Here is a 24,472-nt window from a genome sequence, read left to right as displayed (position 1 = left end):
ATAAACGTTCACCATGTTATTTTTGGGAAGCTTATTTGATTCTGAGACATAAAACGTTTGTATGGGAAAAGTATTTATGAGATGCATATTTTCAGTTTTTCCCCGAACTCACTTCACTCGTGCATAAGCATAGGAGACTTGCGCCGCTGCTGCTGGCACCCAGTCATTGCACGTGTTTAGTCGAAGTCTGTGAAAGGCTCAGCCAGCTAGCTGTATGGTGCCTCTTGACAGGATCGATGGCAGAGGAGAAAAATCTATCCAACCCCTGATGTTGCATTTGAAAACTCCTGTGTCAGCGGGGGCTTCTGAGACGTTACCCTATGATATTTCATTCATAACGGCTGGCTCCGAGGACAAGAAAAGCTATGGGGGAAAATCTACCCCCGAGGCCCTTCATACCAATATCTGTCTATTTTCAAGTGTCTGACAGACTGCATGTTCTGTTTGAACGTGTGTGTGCATGCGTGGGTTTGTATGTTTTGTGAGTGTGTGTGTGTGTGTGTGTGTGTGTGTGTGTGTGTGTGTGTGTGTATTTGAGTTACTGTATGCTTACCTTGGCGGGGCCCAGTCGTGCCTTGTGCAGTCAAGGAGGGTTCCCACATAGGTCTTGTTTCTCCAGGTCACATTTACCACCAGCATACCTGGGAGGAGGAGGAAAGGGGGCACGATGAGTAATGAATAAATTGTCATCTCATGTCCTCCATCAGCCAAGAGTCTAAACCACCACGCAACACACACACACAAACAGATCATATAAATCGCGCCGCTAATTATTAGCAAAAATACGTATATATTGTACACAGTATAGACTGGTAAACATACAACACCGTACTAAAATATGTCATACTTATCGTTGGTTTCATATAAATTCCTAAAGCGAAAAGACAGCACTAAGCAACATGCAGGTCAATCTGAAATGAATGGCATCTCAGAGTATTGAATAAAATAGTGGGACTGTTTAGTATTCAGCATGCTGCATGCTGGTTTCCCTGTCGGAACTGCTAACAAACACACCTCCCCCCTCCATTAGAACAGAGCAGTTCCTGATTACAGCCTAAGAGCAGCACAGTACACTGACAGACGGCCATTTGTATGCAGCTGAGCGAGGGACGAATGAGGAGGGAAAAAAAACAGGGGCATGGTGTCCTCCATCTGACATTGCTGCCTGCAGACTGCAGAGGCTCCACAGAAAGAAAAAGAAAAAATGTATTTTCGTGTCGGGGAAGGAAACAGCTGAGGCATATAAAAGAGTTCCCTGGTCGTGAGAGCCCAGGTCTGTCGCCTTCAATTTGTCTCTCGAATGGTTTGCGCATTGGATGGCAGACACTTTGATACTAGAAGAGTGAGGGGGAGTGGAGGGTTGAGGCTCGGCTCATCTGTGCGCTTGGCTGCTGAGAGAAACTGCCACGCGCTCTTGGACCACTAGGGGGCAGTTGGTATCACAGGATGAGCTTCCATAGAATCACTACCACACACACACACACACACACACACTCCATTTCATTGAGACATTCCCCCGAGGGCTTGTCTTTCATAATTGACCTGAACTCAGTCAACCGACCGTTTTGCCTTAGCAGCTTCTCTCATAAATCTCAGTCACAATGATAGTGTTTACACAGCACATTCAAGATAATGTTGCTTAACTCAAGTGTACAATATTGTTTTGGTTTCAAGAAAGGGAATATGAACAATTAACTGAATAGCCAATAGCTGTCCAACGTTTTACAACCATTCCAATAGATTTTCACTATTATATGCCGTGCATGGTTTTTGTCAGAGCAGCAAAACGGCAATAGAACAAAAAGTTCACGATGTTACAATGAGAAAAACATTTATTTTCAACGAGACAAACCGTTCAAACAAACAATGATAAATGTGCGCGAGTTTATGTCCAGGCAGACGTTACACAGAACCGCCTTAGTAGCAATTATCCCATCTGCGATCAGTTAGCATGACATCAGCGCGTTGCTGGAAAGGTAACCATGCAAGACAAACAAAGCCCTCTGCCAATTCCATGTCATTTACTCTGGCGCGCAAATGTTATTTCAAATGGCCTGCAACGCTGATGTTCAACACCGGAGCCTCGTAAAGAAAGTCTGAGCCAAGGCATAAAAAAAATCTAAATAAATCTGATTCGGTCCATTTCTGAGCTTATTACACACACCATTCATGTAGTCCCTGAAATCACATAAGTGCTTTACGCAGGTGAGGGAAGTCCCTAAATTCACATACATAATTGTAAAAACACAGGTGTGGGTTGAAGTGTGTGAGCTGCGTGTGTGTGTGTATATGAATAAGTATAACCTAGCCTATGTTCTCGTAGCCACAGCGTGAGGGGGAAAACAAGTGGTAAAAAAAGGCCAGACAGTGCTGCTTTTCAGGCCTGAAAGCCTGCAGCTCAGGTCAATCCTCTCCCCTGATAGTGACCTCTGTGTGCCAGATAAGTCGTTGGTGGTAACCCGAGTCTGCCAGCATTAAAAGCCACATGTCTGACAGCGTCTTGAAGACTAATTCCGTTTTTAGAAGCTCTGCGAGCTCTCGGCCCCTGCCTCTGTCTCCTTTTTGAGCTTGGAATGCAGTAGTTGTTGCTGGAAATTATGCCGGTTTCTCGACCCGCAAAGCCATTGTTCTTACCCTGGTCTTTCACTTAGTGAAGATATAAACTCATTAGAGTGTGAAACCAATAAGACTCACACAAAGCAAAGATGTAAACAAAGTGATCGCCGTACTTCCGCATGTTGAGCTTCGACAGATTACGAGTTTATTCCTCACTGAAGAGATAAGGGCGGGGTTGCGGTGGGGGAAGGGCTGGCTGGCTGGCGCACTGGACAATGAGAAAATTCAGAGATGACTAGTCTCCATCTGTTGTAGCATTAGCCTAGCTTTAGTATAATATAATGCCATTTAGCAGACGCTTTTACCCAAAGCGACTTAGTCATGCGCGCATACATTTCCCAGGGATTGAACCCACTACCCTGGCCTTACAAGCGCCATGCGCTACCAACTGAGCTACAAAGGACCAGGTGACCCACCACACAAGCACTGGGGAGTTTTTCAATTATAAAAAAAAAAAACTCACTTCCACACTACACATAACCCCCAGGCACTGAACCTTCCCAGAACAGAACAGAGTCTGAACACGGAGGGAGACTACGCAACATTAAGTCTTCTCAGGCTAACAATACAAATGTGTGTCAGTCTCTCTCTTTCTCTCCGTGTGCAGATGCATTTCCCCTCCCAGCGAGTCTGCCTGGGGTGTGTAGGGCTTGTATAAGTGAGACAGTCCTGTTGGAGAGTTACTCATTGTGGAGAGAGAGAGAACGCCTGGCTGTTTTTTTTCATAGTTGCGGTGTGGGACTGTCAGAGGCTGTTTTGCATACCTCTCAGCAGACTGCGCTTGCCAAGAGCAGCAAACTGGAGCGGCAGACAAGCCCAAACTCAGACAAAAAGCTCAGCTCGCCGGGGTTTTACTCATCCAGAGAGCATAAAGAGCAGATCTCCGGATAGGGTTGGAGGATTTGGGGGCAATTCCTTTTCCTTCTTCATGTCTTTCAGGACTTTATAAGGGTGTGTGTGAGTGGATGTGTGAAGGAGTCAAGTAGTCTCTGTGAACTAGGCAACCAACCCCCCTCTGAAATCTCTAAATCCCCCACCTGCTCCATCTTGGTTTATCCCCTTCCCACTGTTTGCTAAAAACCTCTGCGTTAGCCTGGCACATTTGTATCAAACTGAGGAACCAGAAAGGTCCAGAAAGAGTAAGTAGACAAGGGCAAAAGAGAAAGAGAAATGTAAGACAGAAAAGAGCACAAACAAAGTGAAATGGCGAGATGCACTGAGTGAGAAAGAAGCTAGGAGAGACATGAACCGGTTGCCCCCATGTTGATTCTTAAGTGCAGAAGCTAGGAACCTTGTCATTTCACATCCCTTCCCTCCCACTACCCCCGCAGAACAACAAAGACCACCTCCACCACCACCTCCAGCCCTGCTCCCCTAACCCCTCCTCGCCTCCCCCATCAAAGGCCTCCCTAATGGCAACAAAGAGCTGACAAGCTCCCAGAGGGAGCCTGGGGGTCCGGGGGCCTCTCCTGACTGGGTCACCAGTTTAATAATCTTTACCCCGGTGGACGCCCTTTCATTAATGGGTGGGCATGGCCCCCGTAATCCTCCTCCCTTGCACCCTTGAGGCCCCCCTACCCCACGGTGGGTCAAGTCTGTAGGTCCTCGGAGGCCCCCAGGCACTGTGACCCCTGCTACCAGGCACCATTCTCATTTAACTTGTCGTATTATACTTTATCCATTCACCAACTGCAGGTCAAATAGACTACAGTGGACAAAAGCCATCTATGTAAATGGAGGAAGGGCGAGAAAAGGGCCTGTGTTATTGTCACCCGCTAGTGCACAGTCCTATCCAGCCTGAAAGACAGCGAGTTTATGTTCTTAATGGCTGTCTAAAAGGCATTGTAATGACGGGAGCTGTGTGGGATTATTTAATATCTTTGACAGTGCTGACAAGAGTGAGACAGGATTATGAGTGTTTGATAAAGGCCTTAATCTGTTTGCTCAAGTGAGGAGGGGAGAAGGAACAGTGGTGATCAACTGCAGGGATAAATGAATAATATCCCTTCCCTGTTAAATGGTAACTGATAAACTCCACCATAGTGACTCAGCCTTTCTGTGGCATTGGATTACGCTCTCCCACACACAAAGCTAGCTAGAACATTATAGCTTTGACTTTGGTGCTTAGAGCTGAAATCTGTGGTGGTGCTGGGCTTTCAAAAGTGATCATGTTATTATCTTGTTCCAATAAGGACAAAGCCTTCCCTTACGAAAAAAGATTGAAGTCAAGAGTGCAGTTTAACTGCAGTACAATGCAGTATAACTGCAGTTATTTCCGCAATTACTGCGTCCAAAATACCACAGTCGACTGCAGTTACAGCACTTTTACTGCAGTTTCCAAACGGCTATATTTTTTGTAAGGGTTAACACAATACGGCACTTCAATTAAATGTGTCTCTGTAATCGTGCCAATATGGATACTTCAGGCCACATTGGTGCTTCTCCTATTTTTGTTCAAATAATTGGGCGTAGCCTAATAACTGACATCTGAGTAGGTAGACGATGTAAACTTGTTTACCTCAGGAACAAATTAAAATATACCATCTCAGCAAGCGTCAGCAAATGGATAGGGTGAAGTTGCCATACACAACATATCCGTGACGTCAATAAGGTCTTGACCCTGTGTCGCGTCGGCTACGGCCACTGCCTCCTCTGACTAGCGGGATCACATGACCAGGGTGTGGGGGTCTCCCACTGGAGAGAGCTCCTCTTTTGTAATCACCCCACTAGTCATTCAGCACAGCTGAGTGACCCGCTTAATGGGAAGAGGAGAGAGAGAGAATAGCTCCTCTTTTTTCAGTTCCTTTAAGGGCCTGACTGTCTCCTGCCCGCTCCCTGTTGTCCTTATTAACCGCTCTCATGTGTCTAGCCATTGACCACACAGGCTGTACACCTTTAATCTGGGTCCATCTCAAAATGTCAACATCTAACTAACACATAAGCCACTGTATTCGCAGAGTTGACCTCCCACCCCAAACTAGCTGTTTTAGTATGCGTATGAAAATCATTGAGTTGTCAACAGGGGGGGGGGGAAATTGTCATCCGGCCAGTGTCAATTTTCATTCAAAAACTGTCTAGTGCAGCGGGGCTGGGTTGGGGCTGTGCTGGACTAGGTTGAATGTACACTAGGGTTGGCTAGCTGCCTCGCTGCGGGTTGGTCCGAACCCAAGAACGAGTGAGAAAGACCATGGATGGAATGAAGGGAGGTCTAACTGGACAGATGGGGAAGACTGATTGAAAAAGAAAGAGAGAGCTGAGAGCGGAGGCCAAAACCACAGCTCTGGGAGAGGCAGAGTGAAAGACTGAGGGGTGTAGTGGATGAGTAGCGAGCATGCTTCGAGCGGGCTTCACTGACACACGAACCACCGAGTGAATAAATGCCAGGGAAACTGCAGAATCCCCTCAGGGCTCCTCGCAGTGTGTGTGCGTGCATTTGTCTGTTCAGACCGGCTCGCCTACATAGACAAACTAGACATTCACAGTTTCCATCATCATTACATTCTTAGTGGACAGGGACAATAGCAAGCAGCGGTACCAGCTGTTCTCTCTGTAGTAACATCTCATGGGACTTTCTGACAAGCCAGGTTGGACCGAGTGACAAGGCTGAATTTTGAGCTCTGAGCTAGAAGGGCTTTCTCAGCTGTGAGGCCCAGAGCTGCCTCTTTGCGGGCTTCGCAACCAATTGTTTCAAACAGCGTGGCAGTGCTCCAACAATAAACATTTCACTCCCCACAGCCCTCTCCACTGCTCAACTCTCCATTCCCTCCTCTTGCACATTTTTTCACCATTCTTTATCCAAACCACATGAAATTCTTCAGCAAAAAAAGCTGGCGTGCGTTCAATGTTGACTTAATCTCCAAATCTTAACACATTAAATAAAAATATGGCCGGGTGCAGACGCTCGTAGCCATGGCAATCCCACAGCGGGGGCGTGGGTCTTGGCCATTTCTCTTAGTTGCTCTCAAACCTCTGACAGAGGTCTGCTGCCGGGTCATTGGTGTGGGCACTGTGGGCACTGCCTGCACTGTGTTGGCACACTGTCTGCTTGTGTTCTCCCTGGCATTTAGTGCCAGCCGGCCCTGCCGTGAGGGGAGTGGTGGTGGGGTGGGGTGGAGGCTTTTTTGGGCGGCACTATAAGGGCGCTAAACTTTTAGAGCAGTGGTTCCCAAACTTTTTATAGTCCCGTACCCCTTCAAACATTCAGCCTCCAGCTGCGTACCCCCTCTAGCACCATCTTACATATAAAAGCATATTTGTTCATCAAACATTGTGAATAATTCACCACAGGTTAATGAGAAGGGTGTGCTCGAAAGGATGCACATAACTCTGCAGTGTTTGGTTGTATTGGAGAGAGTCTCAGTCTTAAATCATTTTCCACACAGTCTGTGCCTGTATTTAGTTTTCATGCTAGTGAGGGCTGAGAATCCACTCTCACATAGGTATGTGGTTGCAGGGCATCAGTGTCTTAACAGCGCGATTTGCCAAGGCAGGATACTCTGAGCGCAGCCCAATCCACAAATCTGGCAGTGGCTTCTGATTAAATTCAATTTTCACAGAACCGCTTGTCGCAATTTCGATGAGGCTCTCTTGTTCTGATATCGGTAAGTGGACTGGAGGCAGGGCATGAAAGGGAAAATGAATCCAGTTGCTTGTGTCATCCGTTTCGGGAAAGTACCTGCGTAATTGCGCACCCAACTCACTCATGTGCTTCGCTATATCACATTTGACATTGTCCGTAAGCTTGAGTTCATTTGCAAAGAAAACATCATACAATGATGGAAAGACCTGTGTTTTGTCCTTGTTAATGCAGACAGAGAAGAGCTCCAACTTCTTAATCATAGCCTCAATTTTGTCCCGCACATTGAATATAGTTGCGGAGAGTCCCTGTAATCTTAGATTCAGATGATTCAGGCAAGAAAAAACATCACCCAGATAGGCCAGTCGTGTGAGAAACTCGTCATCATGCTAGTGGTCAGAAGTTAAAATGATGGTTAGTAAAGAAAACTTTAAGCTCGTCTCTCAATTTAAAAAAACGTGTCAATACTTTGCCCCTTGATAACCAGCGCCCTTCTGTATGTTGTAAAAGCGTTACATGGTCGCTGCCCATATCATTGCACAGTGCAGAAAATACATGAGTGTTCAGGGACGTTGCTTTAACCTCTTGGGGCTAGGTGGGACGCTAGCGTGCCACCCGTGGTGCACTCCATCAACAGCAGGTGCATTTCAAGAGCGGCAAATTTGAATCCAAATAAATGTCAAAATTCAAATTTTTCAAAAATACAACTATGTTACACCATTTGAAAGATAAACATCTCCTTAATCTAACCACGTTTTACGATTTCAAAAAGGTTTTACGGCGAAAGCATAAATTTAGAGTATGTTAGGACAGTACATTTACAAGAGTTGTGTGTAATGTTTTGTCAAGTCAAAGACAGGGTCACCAAAACCATAAAACCAGCTAAAATGATACACTAACCTTTTACAATCTCCATCAGATGACACTCCTAGGACATTATGTTAGACAATGCATGCATTTTTAGTTCTATCAAGTTGATATTTATATCCAAAAACAGCGTTTTACTATGGCATTGATGTTGAGGAAATCGTTTCCCTCCAATAACCGGCAGTCAAGTCAGCGTCACAAATTAAATAATTAAAATTAGAAAACATTGGTAAAATATTATATTGTCATTTAAAGAATTATAGATTTACATCTTTTGAACGCAATCAACTTGCCAGATTTAAAAATAACCTTACTGGGAAATCACACTTTGCAATAATCTGAGCACTGTGCCCAGAAAAATACGCGTTGCGATACAGACTAGACGTCATGTTGGGGAGATCTAAAATCGAAAATACTATGTAAATAATCCATTACCTTTGATTCTCTTCATCAGATGTCACTTCCAGGTATCACAGGTCCATAACGAATGTAGTTTTGTTCAAAAAAGCTCATCATTTATGTCCAAAAATCTCCGTCTCGTTAGCACATGATGTAAGCCAGCCGGACTTCTCGTCATGAACGAGGGGAAAAACTATATTTCCGTTCGTTCAAACATGTCAAACGTTGTATAGCATAAATCATTAGGGCCTTTTTTAACCAGAACATGAATAATATTCAAGGTGGACGAATGCATAGTCTTTTATAACGTATTGGAACGAGGGTACCCAACATGAAGTAGCGCGCCAGGTGTCTAATGGGACATCACCGTTCCATGGCTCTTGTTCGGTCAGATCTCCCTCCAGAAGACTCAAAACACTTTGTAAAGGCTGGTGACATCTAGTGGAAGCAATAGGAAGTGCCAAAATATTCCTAAACCCCTGTGTTTTTCAATGGGATAGGTTTAAAGTCAATACAACACATCAGGTATCCACTTCCTGTCAGAAAATGTCTCAGGGTTTTGCCTGCCAAATGAGTTCTGTTATACTCACAGACACCATTCAAACAGTTTTGGAAACTTTAGAGTGTTTTCTATCCATATATAATAAGTATATGCATATTCTAGTTACTGGGTAGGATTAGTAACCAGATTAAATCGGGTACATTTTTTTTATCCAGACGTGCAAATGCTGCCCCCTAGACCCAACAGGTTAACAAAGTTAACCTTTTTCACTGTAGTGTCCAAAACGTCTTTCAAGCTGTCAGGCATTCCCTTGGCAGCAAGAGCCTCTCGGTGGATGCTGCAGTGTACCCAAGTGGCGTCGGGAGCAACTGCTTGCACACGCGTTACCTCTCCACTATGTCTCCCTGTCAAGGCTTTTGCGCCATCAGTACAGATACCAACATGAGCAGCAGCTACGTTTGGCTACATACGGACCGTTAGTGGAATTCCTGCGAGAGAGTAACGGTTAATGTGATTCGATGTTAATTATTTGACTAGGCTACCTGTATTTGACATTGTGTTGTTATTTCGTTGAACACTAGATGGTTTCATTTTATTTTTGGAAGTGAAACAAGGCAACTCAGGCGAGAGAAAAACCTCACCCAAATGTATAGCCCTGTTGGGAAATATAAATGGACTGTTTGAAAATGTGAATAAAATAAAAAATATATATATATATTATTTGGCGTTACCCACGACGGCATTGCGCGTACCCCTGACATTTTGGAAGCATCAGCAGCAGCATGTGGGGGGCCTGGAACGGGTTGACGACGCTACAACATGACCCCCCGGGGGTCAGGGTCTAATCCCAGCAGGATTTTCATTATTTCAGTCCCAGCGTTGCCGCCAAATGCCACTCCTCTCTTCCTGACGTTTTTTCTCACTCTTCCCAGCAAGCAGAGGGTGCAGGCCAGGCAGCAGGCTGTTAGCCAGCCTGCCAGCTTAGTGGAGTCTGCCACTAGCACAGTCAGCGTAGTCAGCTCAGCTTTCCCCATTGAGACCGTGTCTGTGCCTCGATCTAGGTTGGGCAAAATTAAAAATGGCGGTGTTCGCTTTAGCAATCTCACTAGTATAAAGACCTCCTCCATTCCTGCCATTATTGAAAGAGATTGTGATACCTCACATCTCAAAATTGGGTTACTTAATGTTAGATCCCTCACTTCCAAGGCAGTTATAGTCAATGAACTAATCACTGATAATAATCTTGATGTGATTGGCCTGACTGAAACATGGCTTAAGCCTGATGAATTTACTGTGTTAAATGAGGCCTCACCCCCAGGTTACATTAGTGACCATACCCCCCGTGCATCCGGCAAAGGCGGAGGTGTTGCTAACATTTACGATAGCAAATTTCAATTTACAAAAAAAAAAACAACAATGACGTTTTCGTCTTTTGAGCTTCTAGTCATGAAATCTATGCAGCCTACTCACTCACTTTTTATAGCTACTGTTTATAGGCCTCCTGGGCCATATGCAGTGTTCCTCACTGAGTTCCCTGAATTCCTATCGGATCTTGTAGTCATAGCAGATAATATTCTAATTTTTGGTGACTTTAACATTCACATGGAAAAGTCCACAGACCCACTCCAAAAGGCTTTCGGAGCCATCATCGACTCAGTGGGTTTTGTCCAACATGTCTCTGGACCTACTCACTGCCACAGTCATACTCTGGACCTAGTTTTGTCCCATGGAATAAATGTTGTGGATCTAAATGTTTTTCCTCATAATCCTGGACTATCGGACCACCATTTTATTACGTTTGCAATTGCAACAAATAATCTGCTCAGACCCCAACCAAGGAGCATTAAAAGTCGTGCTATAAATTCTCAGACAACCCAAAGATTCCTTGATGCCCTTCCAGACTGCCTCTGCCTACCCAAGGACGTCAGAGGACAAAAATCAGTTAACCACCTAACCGAGGAACTCAATTTAACCTTGCGAAATACCCTAGATGCAGTTGCACCCCTAAAAACTAAAAACATCTGTCATAAGAAACTAGCTCCCTGGTATACAGAAAATACACGAGCTCTGAAGCAAGCTTCCAGAAAATTGGAACGGAAATGGCGCCACACCAAACTGGAAGTCTTCCGACTAGCTTGGAAAGACAGTACCGTGCAGTATCGAAGAGCCCTTACTGCTGCTCGATCATCCTATTTTTCCAACTTAATTGAGGAAAATAAGAACAATCCGAAATTTCTTTTTGATACTGTCGCAAAGCTAACTAAAAAGCAGCCTTCGCAAATGGAGGATGGCTTTCACTTCAGCAGTAATAAATTTATGAACTTCTTTGAGGAAAAGATCATGATCATTAGAAAGCAAATTACAGACTCCTCTTTAAATCTGGGTATTCCTCCAAAGCTCCATTGTCCTGAGTCTGCACAACTCTGCCAGGACCTAGGATCAAGGGAGATACTAAAGTGTTTTAGTACTATATCTCTTGACGCAATGATGAAAATAATCATGGCCTCCAAACCCTCAAGCTGCATACTGGACCCTATTCCAACTAAACTACTGAAAGAGCTGCTTCCTGTGCTTGGCCCTCCTATGTTGAACATAATAAACGGCTCTCTATCCACCGGATGTGTACCAAGCTCACTAAAAGTGGCAGTAATAAAGCCTCTCTTGAAAAAGCCGAATCTTGATCCAGAAATTATAAAAAACTATCGGCCTATATCGAATCTTCCATTCCTCTCCAAAATTTTAGAAAAAGCTGTTGCACAGCAACTGACTGCCTTCCTGAAGACAAACAATGTATACGAAACGCTTCAGTCTGGTTTTAGACCCCATCATAGCACTGAGACTGCACTTGTGAAGGTGGTAAATGACCTTTTAATGACGTCAGACCGAGGCTCTGCATCTGTCCTCGTGCTCCTAGATCTTAGTGCCGCTTTTGATACCATCGATCACCACATTCTTTTGGAGAGATTGGAAACCCAAATTGGTCTACATGGACAAGTTCTGGCCTGGTTTAGATCTTATCTGTCGGAAAGATATCAGTTTGTCTCTGTGAATGGTTTGTCCTCTGACAAATCAATTGTAAATTTCGGTGTTCCTCAAGGTTCCGTTTTAGGACCGCTATTGTTTTCACTATATATTTTACCTCTTGGGGATGTCATTCGAAAACATAATGTTAAATTTCACTGCTATGCGGACGACACACAGCTGTACATTTCAATGAAACATGGTGAAGCCCCAAAATTGCCCTCGCTAGAAGCCTGTGTTTCAGACATAAAGAAGTGGATGGCTGCAAACTTTCTACTTTTAAACTCGGACAAAACAGAGATGCTTGTTCTAGGTCCCAAGAAACAAAGAGATCTTCTGTTGAATCTGACAATTAATCTGGATGGTTGTACAGTCGTCTCAAATAAAACTGTGAAGGACCTCGGCGTTACTCTGGACCCTGATCTCTCTTTTGAAGAACATATCAAGACTGTTTCAAGGACAGCTTTTTTCCATCTACGTAACATTGCAAAAATCAGAAATTTTCTGTCCAAAAATGACGCAGAAAAATTAATCCATGCTTTTGTTACTTCTAGGCTGGACTACTGCAATGCTCTACTTTCCGGCTACCCGGATAAAGCACTAAATAAACTTCAGTTAGTGCTAAATACGGCTGCTAGAATCCTGACTAGAACCAAAAAATTTGATCATATTACTCCAGTGTTAGCCTCCCTACACTGGCTTCCTGTTAAGGCAAGGGCTGATTTCAAGGTTTTACTGCTAACCTACAAAGCATTACATGGGCTTGCTCCTACCTATCTTTCCGATTTGGTCCTGCCGTACATACCTACACGTACGCTACGGTCACAAGACGCAGGCCTCCTAATTGTCCCTAGAATTTCTAAGCAAACGGCTGGAGGTAGGGCTTTCTCCTATAGAGCTCCATTTTTATGGAATGGTCTGCCTACCAATGTGAGAGACGCAGACTCAGTCTCAACCTTTAAGTCTTTACTGAAGACTTATCTCTTCAGTAGGTCCTATGATTAAGTATAGTCTGGCCCAGGAGTGTGAAGGTGAACGGAAAGGCTGGAGCAACGAACCGCCCTTGCTGTCTCTGCCTTGCCGGTTCCCCTCTTTCCACTGGGATTCTCTGCCTCTAACCCTTTTACAGAGGATGAGTCACTGGCCTACTGGTGTTCTTCCATGCCGTCCATGGGAGGGGTGCGTCACTTGAGTGGGTTGAGTCACTGACGTGGTCTTCCTGTCTGGGTTGGCGCCCCCCCCCCCCCCCCCCTCGGCCTTGTCTTAGGACGGTAAGTTGGTGGTTGGAGACATCCCTCTAGTGGTGTGGGGGCTGTGCTTTGGCAAAGTGGGTGGGGTTATATCCTGCCTGTTTGGCCCTGTCCGGGGGTATCATCGGATGGGGCCACAGTGTCTTCTGATCCCTCCTGTCTCAGCCTCCAGTATTTATGCTGCAGTAGTTTATGTGTCGGGGGGCTAGGGTCAGTCTGTTACATCTGGAGTATTTCTCTTGTCTTATCCGGTGTCCTGTGTGTATTTAAATATGCTCTCTCTAATTCTCTCTTTCTCTGTCTTTCTCTCGGAGGACCTGAGCCCTAGGACCATGCCTCAGGACTACCTGGTATGATGACTCCTTGCTGTCCCCAGTCCACCTGGCCGTGCTGCTGCTCCAGTTTCAACTGTTCTGCCTGCGGCTATGGAACCCTGACCTGTTCACCGGACGTGCTTGTTGCACCCTCGACAACTACTATGATTATTATTATTATTTGACCATGCTGGTCATTTATGAACATTTTAACATTTTGACCATGTTCTGTTATAATATCCACCCTGCACAGCCAGAAGAGGACTGGCCACCCCTCATAGCCTGGTTCCTCTCTAGGTTTCTTCCTAGGTTTTTGGCCTTTCTAGGGAGTTTTTCCTAGGGAGTTTTTCCTAGCCACCGTGCTTCTTTCACATGCTTTGCTTGCTGTTTGGGGTTTTAGGCTGGGTTTCTGTACAGCACTTTGAGAATATCAGCTGATGTACGAAGGGCTATATAAAAATAAATTTGATTTGATTTGATTTGTGTGGCATCCCTGGCTGTTTGACTGACAGTGTGTCTGTGTGTGTCTGTGTGTTTGTGCTTAACCCATAAGAGTCTAAGCCCTGTCTAAACTGGGGGAAGGGGGGTTCTACTAAGCTCTATGGAATTGTTTTAAGAAGGTCATACCAAGTATTATTTTGCTATTTGATAAAACATTAAGAGCGTTTGAAGTATCCCCCCCAAAAATCTTTAAAAAAAATGTATGACATTTTTTATTTTGGCCTTACTGCTATTAGTCTCTATTAACGCATTGAATAACAGATCTAAAGGATACATATTAGTGTGTAGCCATAACTGTTCGGAAGCTACAGACAAAAGTTGGCAGATCAGCTGTACCGACTTCAGACCAGTCACAAAACAGAGAACACCATCGTGTTTGTGAGAGTCTCATCTTTCCAGAGGGGCCATAATAGTTTGTAGGCCAAACCGTTCAGATGCTGCAGACGATTTTGTGAGAAAACCGATTTTCTGGATGTCTCATGGTCTGACAAACACGCTCTAGCTCTGTCACCTTTCACTGCAGATAAGGGAAGTGTGACATAGAAGGCTTGATATGCATTTCTGATATGCAAAAAATACTGATATCTCCAGTTTAAATTGACAGATTTCTCTGGGGATTTTTTTATTACGCATATTAGATTTCCCGGGGGCACAAACATCGACCTTAGGGGGTTAAATGAGCATGTGTATGCATGTGCGTCCTCCACCCCAGCCTGCACTTCATTCACCCTGTCAGGTCCAGCATAGGGCTGCTCATTGATCTATATGGCAAAATAAAATAAATACTGCACGGCTAAGAAGGTCAGCATTCGGTAATCAAATATCCCTAGCAAAGGTTGGTCCCCTTTATTAGAGAATGAATAAAACAATGTGACCAGCTTTAATTAAGGAAGCTGGGGATACGGAGCTGACGAGCTGAGTGATGTGCAATTACACCAACAAGGGGGAAAATACGCATATATTGACTAACGACGTGTATTAAATCGCCAGCCTCTAGCGCCTTAGATATCCGTGAAGAGGCAGATGATGTCACCGAGGGGGGGTAACCTTGCCTTGCCTGCTCTCCTTGTGTCTCTCTCCTGCTCTAAAGCAGATGCTGTTGAGCCTCTGATGTCGATGGCCTATTGTTTATCTGAGAGGCTGCTCCCAGTGCTTACTCTCCGCGTTTGTCAGGCGAGGGGGGGGAGCTGCTGCTGCGGTAGGAAGAGTCCTGGGGGGGACGGCTAATGCCGTATGAGCCACACGGCGACAGCCTCAAACGAGCCACTGAATCAATACTAGAGGGAGAGGAGGAAGAAGGGCGGGGGACATAGGAGAGGGGAGGATGGGATGAGGAGGATGAGAACCAGCTTGTCGCTATCTCTCAGCTCCCCCGCAGCAACCGCCACAGGGTGAACTGTGAGTTAAGCCGAAATCGCACAGAGAAATGCTGTCAACTGCGTCAAAATGTGTATGCGCGAGAGAGCGTCAATCGACGTACACTGCCTAGCGCGTGCCAACTTTATTGTCATGCCAATCCATAATAAACAGTTGTATTTGTTATGTTCGCTATGTAGCCCTTGTGTGTTCCTTTTGACTAACCTTGTACGTCCTATGGTAGCGTCCGTACCTGCCTGTGTGAGGAGAGTTGTAGCTAATACACCCGAGAAGGTTATAAAGAATTTAGCGAGTCTCGTTCTTTCTACATAACAGTATTCTCTTTTGAAATCTGAGTTTCTCGAGTTTTCCAACCGTGAAATGAATGCCTGCGATTGAAATCCACACAGATGGGCATAGCGTAATTTTTTTTTAAACAAACATGTATTGTTGGCACTGGCAGTTAAACTTATCAACACTAAATTGACACTCTTTAACTATACATGTCACAATTCCAGATGTAACAATGCATAGTCTATTTTCTGGCAATTTATTTGCTCATTTGACAAGCATTGCCTTATAAACAACCAAGTCTTGTTCTTCTACATACAGTAAACAGTATTCTCTTGAGTCCTTGAGTATTCCAGCCATAGCCTGCCTAGCCTATATGCGATCGAAATCAACACAGGTAGGCTGCAATTGTTTTCAAATATATAGCCTATTTGACTGATAAACCTTAGCTTACAGCCCAATACATTTTAAACTATATCTTTAGTCTACTTAGCATAGGGAAGATGATAATGATTCCTCTCATTCCTTTTCTACAAAGGACACATGCAATTTATCTGCTTATTTTACCAGCATTGCTCTGCGTAGATGTGAGAAAAATAGACTTGCTTTCTAATTTGACACGCTATGATGCCATAGACGCTCACTGCCCGTCTGTTTTCTCTCATTCAGTCATATGCATTCTATTTCCAGCGTGAGCACGTTCGTTCGCGTACTGTGTTGTCACACCATGGCAGTGGGGGTGATGGAATGCGCGAGAGTACGCGAGCACACCTGCGGCGAAATGCCTCCTGGCAACGTTCGCTGCCAGGAAATCACGGCCATTTGAATACGCTGCTGCGAGCCTGACCAGGGCCATTAGCGGGGGAATAAATGACCAGCCCGGCGCTAGCCACCCTTGGGATCCTCTCTGTTGATGTATTTCCCGATAAAACTCCAGATACTCCGGAGCCCTGATTTATTCATGGCCGTTAAAGAGGTTGGAAGTAAGTGGCTTGCAGATAGCACCTCCTCACTCAGTATCAGGATGGGGGTGCGTTGCTTTTATCCCTTCCTCCGGAATCGGATAGGTTTGTAAGTGACTGTAAGCAACTCTGTGGATGCGCCATGTGTTCTCCCACCCCTGCGCTGAATCATTAAAGGCAGTCTGGTGTGCTGAGTAGTCCTTCACTTTAAACACATTAGCGGCCCTGTGGGGGAAGAGCATGTCGGAGCAGGCGGGCTAGCTGTTCCTGCGCCGGGGAATTGCTCCCAATGAGAGACCTGAAGCTTTTGTGAAATGAGGTTTCAAATCTGTAATGGCTAAGTGCTGCCGGTGGTGATGAAAAAGAGGAGGCGGCTGAGGCAATTTCTCGTCGAGTCGTCGACTGCCTCTGCTTCCTTTCTCCATTACCAAGCGAGTGAAGAGGGAAGAGGAGCAAAGTACTGAGGGTAGACCGGCTCACTGTGAGAACACACAATGAAGCAGACAAGACCCTTGGCCCTCAGAATGCTGATAAGCTAGCTCCAATTGTAGGCGATGGTGTAACTACAATAACCGCCTAATGCACCTCTTTGAAGAATGTCTCTTTTGCATTAATCAATGAATTATTCATCCAAGGAGGGCTTACAGTTCTCATACCAGATGAAGCCTATTTATGGCAGAGGATAAACGAAAACAGAACATCTTGCTTTTCCCCTCCATCTTGGACCTTTTATCGGGACGTCCTACATAAAATATAGGCCGAAGGATTTCAGTGGGTGAGCACACACTTAAACCACTGAACTAGGGTTCATCATGAAATAAATCCCAGCCAACATTTCCTTTTTCCACAAAAAGAAGAAAAAAATCCATACACATTGTTTATCCCTGTATTCCCTTTGCCCAGAGTTCAGTCCTTACCGTCTTCGGTCTCCTGCCAGACAATGCCCTCCAGGTTGACGCTGGTCCCGGGCTCGCAGGGCCCCAGGCACTCGGGATCAGTGGCCAGGGCCACGTCCGTCGTGTTGGACGCCACTGAGCGAGTGCGCACCATGATCTGCTCACAGGGCGAGGCGATGCTTTCGTTGCGGTTGCCCACCGGCGCCAGGAGATGGAGGGGTGGAGGGCTGGGCGTGGAGACCAGAGACTCCATCTGCACCGGGAGAAAGGAGAAATTTTGATTAGAGATAACGTGATAAACAAAGCTGAGATCGATATGTTTAATGTGGTCTATGTCCACACAAAGGGGGCCGGCCTACATTACGATAGGCACAACAAAATGTGTAGGGTGGCAAGAAATGATTAGGCTAGATGCTCTAATACAGTGGTAGTCAGTAGCAGTCTTTGCTTGTTGTTGGCAGCAGCTGCGGCATTTCCCCTGCTGTGTCAATGTTGCCCATTGAAGATGAGGGTCATAGAAATTGAAACCCCCCTGCGGTGCCCCCCTCCCCTTCTCTTCAGCATACTGGCTCAGCTGCAGCACTGACAGTGCTGCTTCCCCTTCAGACCTGAGCTCTCAGCCTCTCACAAACCCACTGAACCCGCCTGGATGCCTGGGTTATTTTGAAAGGGAAATTTCATCCTGGGGGAATCTGGATTTGTTTGGATCATGTCCACGGGTCACTCATTGCAACCCACTATTGGGACAAGAGAATCGGCTAGAGTCACCTCATCTAAAGAGCTGGCTTTAGGGGGGGTCTAGCTGGGATACCTTCTTCTCCTGCTGTGTGAGCTAGTCAGCCATATTCAGCGAGCCGTGGTGGAAGTAGTACTCCGCTAGCTTATTTAACCTTGATGGTGGGGATCATTACCATCCTCCATGATTATTATTCATGGCTGAGGACATTTAAGTGCACTGAATCATTAAAACATAAGCTACGGCTGTAATAAAGCACCCTTTTTCCTTTTCTTTTTTCTCAGTTTCTGAAGCCATTTGATTTTGCAAATGTTATTGCTAGTTGTCGCTCACGGTTGCGCGGGGAGCCAACTTGGCAATCTAATTAGTGGTGTTTATTGACTCGCCCCACACATGAAAGTGCAGCATTTAGTAAGAGATCTCTTTTACCGTGAAATCAAACCCAAGCATAGCGGGGAGAACAACAGACTGACATTGCAGTACTAGACTTATGTTCCATACAGTGGTGTTACCAAAACCAAAACACCAAAGAAGACAGAAAACAGTGCAGTAGATCAATCCATACGTTGTGAGAAACGTCAACAATGAGCGTATACTTTATGTAATGAGGTCTTCCTATTTACTTAACAGTAGCTGCCATTCCGTGAGGTAAGTGAAAATATGTACAAGTAAGACTACTCCTAAAATTACACCCATCGTATGAATGCTATTTCAACAAGAGTATTGATGGGACTTTAGGGAGAATTGTTTAAGACATTGCAATTGTTTGGTGTTTACTTACAATGCAGTGAGGAAGGTGCATGTACGGTGGCAGGTGGCCTAACGGTTAGAGCATTGTGCTAGTAACTGAAAGGTGTCTAGTTCGAATCCTGAGCCGACAAAGGTGAAAAATCTTCCAATGTGCCCTTGAGCAAGGCACTTAACTCTAATTTCTCCAGGGTCACCGGTGATAATGGCTGAACCTGGCCGTGACACCACTCTCCGAGGGTGTCTTAGTGGGAGTTGGATATGAACAACACATTTCCAACTCACACGTGTATAACACACACTTGTACATGTGTGAAATAAGACAAATATAAGCACCCACCAAATGATTATCATCACAAGCGGAGACTCCCTAATCCACTTCAGTCAACCTGGTTTCAATTTACAGCCTTTGGGAAAAGCCTGTGTGTTAAGCGCTTCAAGAGAAAGGTTGAACACACGATAATACTGCTTGGAGAAACCAGGCGAAGGTCGCGCTGTGACGGATTCCTGATTCCAGACGCCAACATAATAAATCCTGGAGCTAGCCAAGGAGGAGCTGATGGGGCCGTTTCACACTGCTGAAACGCAGGGCTAATCAACGAGGATGTGTTCAATCAAGGCCAATCCGCAGATGGCCTCCCTCACCACTGTAGAGAGAAAATAGGGCTGGCCCTTTGTTCCCACCACTTTCCCGGGGGGGGGGGGGGGGCAACGACCTGTGAACAAACAACGCAATAAGCCCTGGAGCTAGTGGAGCAGGGTGCTGAAAACTACTGGGGCAGTCAGTCAACCGAACCACCTAGTAAACATACCTCTGTCTGTATTAATGGAAATCATAGCCAGTATCCGCAGCACTCATTTCTCGAGAACGTACGCCCTTATCGTAGGCAAACCCCTGTGACGGCACTGCTTACGTTGTCAACTTTTCAGAGCACACCTGTTATTTAGGGATTGTGTAGTACTGTTTGTACTCTAGAGGCTAAAGTGATGTCAAGGTTGACTTGTATGTTTGGAAGGTGGTGTGTAGGCTACAGTGAGTTGTCATGAGCTTCGGCCTAATTTACACAACAACAGATGTGCTGCGAGTATGCGAGTACTGATGAGCTTGACTCTACATCATACCCTCATTAGGCTCCAAACAAACCCCCCATGACAGCGTTGCTTACTGACTGGCGAGCCTAATTAATTGGAATAAAAACCAACCCGTCTTGCTGTGTATGGTAAAATACAACACAATTGAAGAAGAGGCAAACACTAACTCCACAAAATTTGAAGCGTCTTAAAGCATTGTATTAAAGGAGATTTTTGTGAATACAAGCCATTATCTGAGTGACAGAAAATACCTATGTTGAAAAGAACACTTCACACTAACGTGGGGGGGAGTTTGACACGCTGCCACCACGGAAGGGGCAACGATACGCGCGTGTCGGCGATAAAACCACCATTAATGACTTCTACACCTAGGTGGTGGATGACATGAGGTATTTACATAACCGCTTCTGTTTGACTCTTCCAGGTGGCAGCCCACTCGGCAAAGAGGCTCTATTGTGAGCGAGCATTCGAGAAAGGGCAGTTGTAGAAACTAGAGAGAGGGGTGTAGGCGAGGACGGTCACAAAAGGACTTTTTAGGGGCCGTTTGTTGGGATTGTTACTCTCGCCGCGTGTTTCGGCGGTAAGCAACAAGCTCCCTAATGAATTGAGCCGAGAGAAGTGGAGCTTTTAATTGGAGCGGCAGGCAGCAGCAGCTGGTGCCTCCAGCAGCCCAGGGAGCTCTGGGACCGCCTCTTAAAGGCCCTTGTCGTCAAGGATATCATTGAGCCCTCTGAATATCAGAGATGGCGCTGGAGATGACTGCGGAGTGCATCATATAGATTGGGTTGGGGGGGGAGGGTACATTTGAAATGCATTTGGATAGTCTTGTCTTTTCAGAATTTACATAGTGATTGTTGCTGTGGCGCTACTGTAATTGAGCCAGTCGCGGATGTTGTTTCAGCAAGGCTGGCAGGCTGACACACAAGAAGGGCTCGTCTATGATTAGCATCCAAGAGAGCACTACTTCATCAGTCAAAGCCAAATCCTCCAGTCTGGGGAAACTCCTGTGGTTGTGTGATCACTCACTCAGTGGTTGTCCTTCGATGCTAAATTCAATGTCTCTCTCTCGTTCGCTCCATCACCGTGCTGGTCACGACTGCAGCTCCCTGGATTTACAGTCTGGCTGCTAAAAAAAAAAAATCTGACGACCACACTGTTTGCGAGGGCTCTGTGTGGAGTCACGCTCTCTCATTCCGGGGCCTGGCGAGAACCGCACCGTCTGAGTGACTCATCACCCCACACCTTGCAGGGAAAGAGTTCATTCTGCCAATTCTGAGATGAGCAAGACTTCACTCTCTCCACCTTTATAAAGCCTACAGAATCACAGGGCGAATTGCTCAAACCTAAACCTGTTGCCCTTCAGAACCTGAAGACTGAGCCCACTGTAAAGCTACAGTCATATCTCCCTGTTTAATCAGGCTGAGGAGAAGTAAGTGAGCCCATGGCCTCAGACCGGATTACTGGGGGATTACAGTCAGGGCATCGTGCTCAGCCACCTGTCCTCCTTGTGCTGCTCTCATGAAACTGATGCTTGTAAAGACAAACCACATTTTTCAATGCCAGAGGCTCAGAACACAGTTGAGTATTTATTTGCTGTTGTCGGCTAACAAGACAATGCGTATGGAAAAACAAGCTAGATCTTATCATAAGCTAACGGCTAACGCTTATTTGCAAGTGTAGGCTCCACAGAGAAGAAAGCGAACCTGAAAACAGTAGTGGTCGAAGAGGAATTCTTCCAACCGTCGACCAAAAGCATGCTTACATACCCTAGCGTCAGATCATTCCAAACCAAAGATGCTTACGACTGGAGGGAGAGACCACCAAACACAAACCGAAAGCTTAAGTGGAGACACCAGGAAAAGACTGCCAAACAGAAACCCTGCCTATGCATACACTTTTTCTTTGCAAAAAAGAAGGGAGGCCCAGTCTCTAGCCGGGGAAAGCAGAAATCTAAATGGATACAAAACCTCAGTGGTAGCTCCAGCCCGAAGCCTACAACAAAAACATCCACTATTCCTGGACCGGTTTCTCCTTTTGTGGGCTCAAGTTCACTATTAGTGGTCGTTTTTCTCTGCAAAGTATTCACTTCGCCAAGCCTGCGCGCACACACACACACACACACACACACACACACACACACACACACACACACACACACACACACCATGTGCTTTGTCCACACCCTGCAACTGGGACTCTGAAGATGTAAACGGATTGCGTCTGTCCAACGACAGACAGTTTAATCCCAAACATAAACCATTTATGGGCTTCTTTTTACTGTTCAACATATGATTTAAGTATTGCAAATCCAAATTGTTGCAGTGTGCCATGTTTACGTAAAGACTGCTGTGGAGATGTAGGCCTACTAGGTAAAAAGCATTTGAGATTGATCGAAAAGTTAAATCATTTTGTGCCCTTAATAGGCATAGGTTCCAATAGAACCACATCGCTGTTCAGTTGGTAAATATTGTCTTTATATCAATATACAGCTGCACGAAGCAAATTAGGCCATACCAAAATGGGAAAAAGTGAACAGCCCTTTACTTTATAAGCCTTTTAAGGGGTAACACCCGTGCTCATGACTGTTTTTCCACATGTCATTTTGCTGGCTGCAAAAGACCAGACCCTCGGTCTGCTAAGCCCCTGGGCATTATCTTAAGGGTCCCCACAATCCAGTGGTCTGGAAAGCATCAAACAACCATATCCACTTTCACCCTGGCAGAGTGAGGAGAATCAATGTTCCCTTAGACAGCCTTTCAGAGGCGGAAAACAATCACTCAAAAACAAGGGGAAGGGGGGAAAAGAGGTATGGAAAAGGTCTGCGGCAGAAGACGACTGGTATAATAGGAATGGAACCCCCCCCACGGAACACAAAATTAGGTTTTGGCAGGCGAGTGTGTTACAGCCTCAATTCCATCGAGTTCCCAGAACATTCCTCTGCGCCCCCACGCCCTCCTTTCCGCTGCCGGGTAAGTGTTTCAGGTTCAGGAACAGATCCCTGAGGCCCCCGGGTGGGTGATGTCACCTTCCCAACATCCCTCTCGGAGGGGGGTGACCCGTCCCTGCTGGGGAGGTCGGAGTCAGGCAGTGGTGAGGGAGCAGAGTTCAGGCCGTGTCAAGAGTCTCCAGTAACATCAGGGGAGGGAAAATACATCTGCCATACAAGTCCCCCTTCGTCATAATGACAGGGGAGAGAAGTGCCCTTTGCCTAGAAACAAAAACAGAGAGAGCGATGGAGGAAAACGATATGGATACCGCAATATTATTTTGGACACTATTATATCGATGGACAGGTGAGATATTACAAAAAGCCTGCGTCAACATTTATGCTAAGTATTAGAAACTAAAAAAAGGAAAATAAATTACTTGACGCAAATTAGAAGTGAACAAGAATAGGGAAATAAGCAACAATTCTCAATAACTTCTTTGAGAATACATTTGTCTTGGTCCACTGGCCTCAAGGCTAATGTGAACTGATTGGAGGCCTTCTCCATGTTTTTACAGGCTTAAATTCAAATCAGTCACACACCTTTCACCGTACCATGACCTTCCCCTTCTCTGACCCCACCATTAACTGATGCACCTGTTGACATAAACGTGGCAACGTGCCTGGGATACCTTACTACCAGAATGCTAAGTAACACTAATATATTCAAGGACCTTACTTTTCTTCCCCGCCTCGAGGACAGTATTTTAAACACCTAACTGAAAAGAGACACCTCACTTAATCTTTGTAAAGGTGTAGAAATAGCATGGCATGGAGAGATCAAAGTGCATCTTTCATCAATCACTCGCAACCTTTCAACTTAACCCTGTTGGTGTTGACAAAGTTGAACTAATGTCACGCTATGTTTAGACGGACCTCTCTCTAAGCAGCCTTTCAGGTTAGGAGCTCTAATCCCAACTATGTAAACAAGCAGGCAGTGAGGACTTAAAAGTTCAGGCAATTCAAAGAGGATGACTTCCAGGCATCCTCTTTTGATCTAGACATTCCCAAACGGCCTTTGTCACTTTGATGCAGATCATGAAAAGGCTTGATAATGTTCCCTTTTCTGAAACTGGCAGAAAAAGCAAGACTTCTCTTCACCAAGTATAACAGTCACGGTATTAAAAAACAAATAAAGACCTTGGACTATGACTTCTCCCCATAAAAGCAACACTTTCACACCACCAGTCATAACAGTCATTGGCCTAATGGACTTTTTTTGTTTTTTTTGGAGGGGCGGTGGGTGTTGACGCCCTGGGTAACTAAGTGTGTCAACTGACTTTAGCTTCGTAGCCTAAAGTCCACCATTGAACCAAAACCCAGGAGGTGGAAGACCGTGCAAAAACAAAAAAGGACTGTG

At 45.5% G+C, this 24,472-nt stretch overlaps 1 protein-coding gene across 4 annotated transcripts in view; it reads right to left on the bottom strand.

Annotated features, from left to right (window-relative positions):
• znf609a (zinc finger protein 609a) overlaps positions 1-24,472 on the bottom strand; it is a 198,748-nt gene that overhangs the window by 11,887 nt on the left and 162,389 nt on the right. For all 4 annotated transcript variants that reach the window (XM_014123959.3, XM_014123962.3, XM_014123960.3 and 1 more), the window contains 2 exons: positions 17,573-17,804; positions 554-641 (listed from right to left, as the gene is read on the bottom strand). In XM_014123959.3, the coding sequence (XP_013979434.1) occupies positions 554-641; positions 17,573-17,804 (320 nt within the window). The remainder of the gene's footprint in view (positions 1-553; positions 642-17,572; positions 17,805-24,472) is intronic.

The sequence above is a fragment of the Salmo salar genome, chromosome 10 (genome assembly GCF_965601325.2).
Source record: "Salmo salar chromosome 10, fSalSal1, whole genome shotgun sequence".
Lineage (NCBI taxonomy): Eukaryota > Metazoa > Chordata > Actinopteri > Salmoniformes > Salmonidae > Salmo > Salmo salar.
Note: the sequence above shows the minus strand (reverse complement) of the source record. Positions and strands in the feature narration are given on the sequence as shown.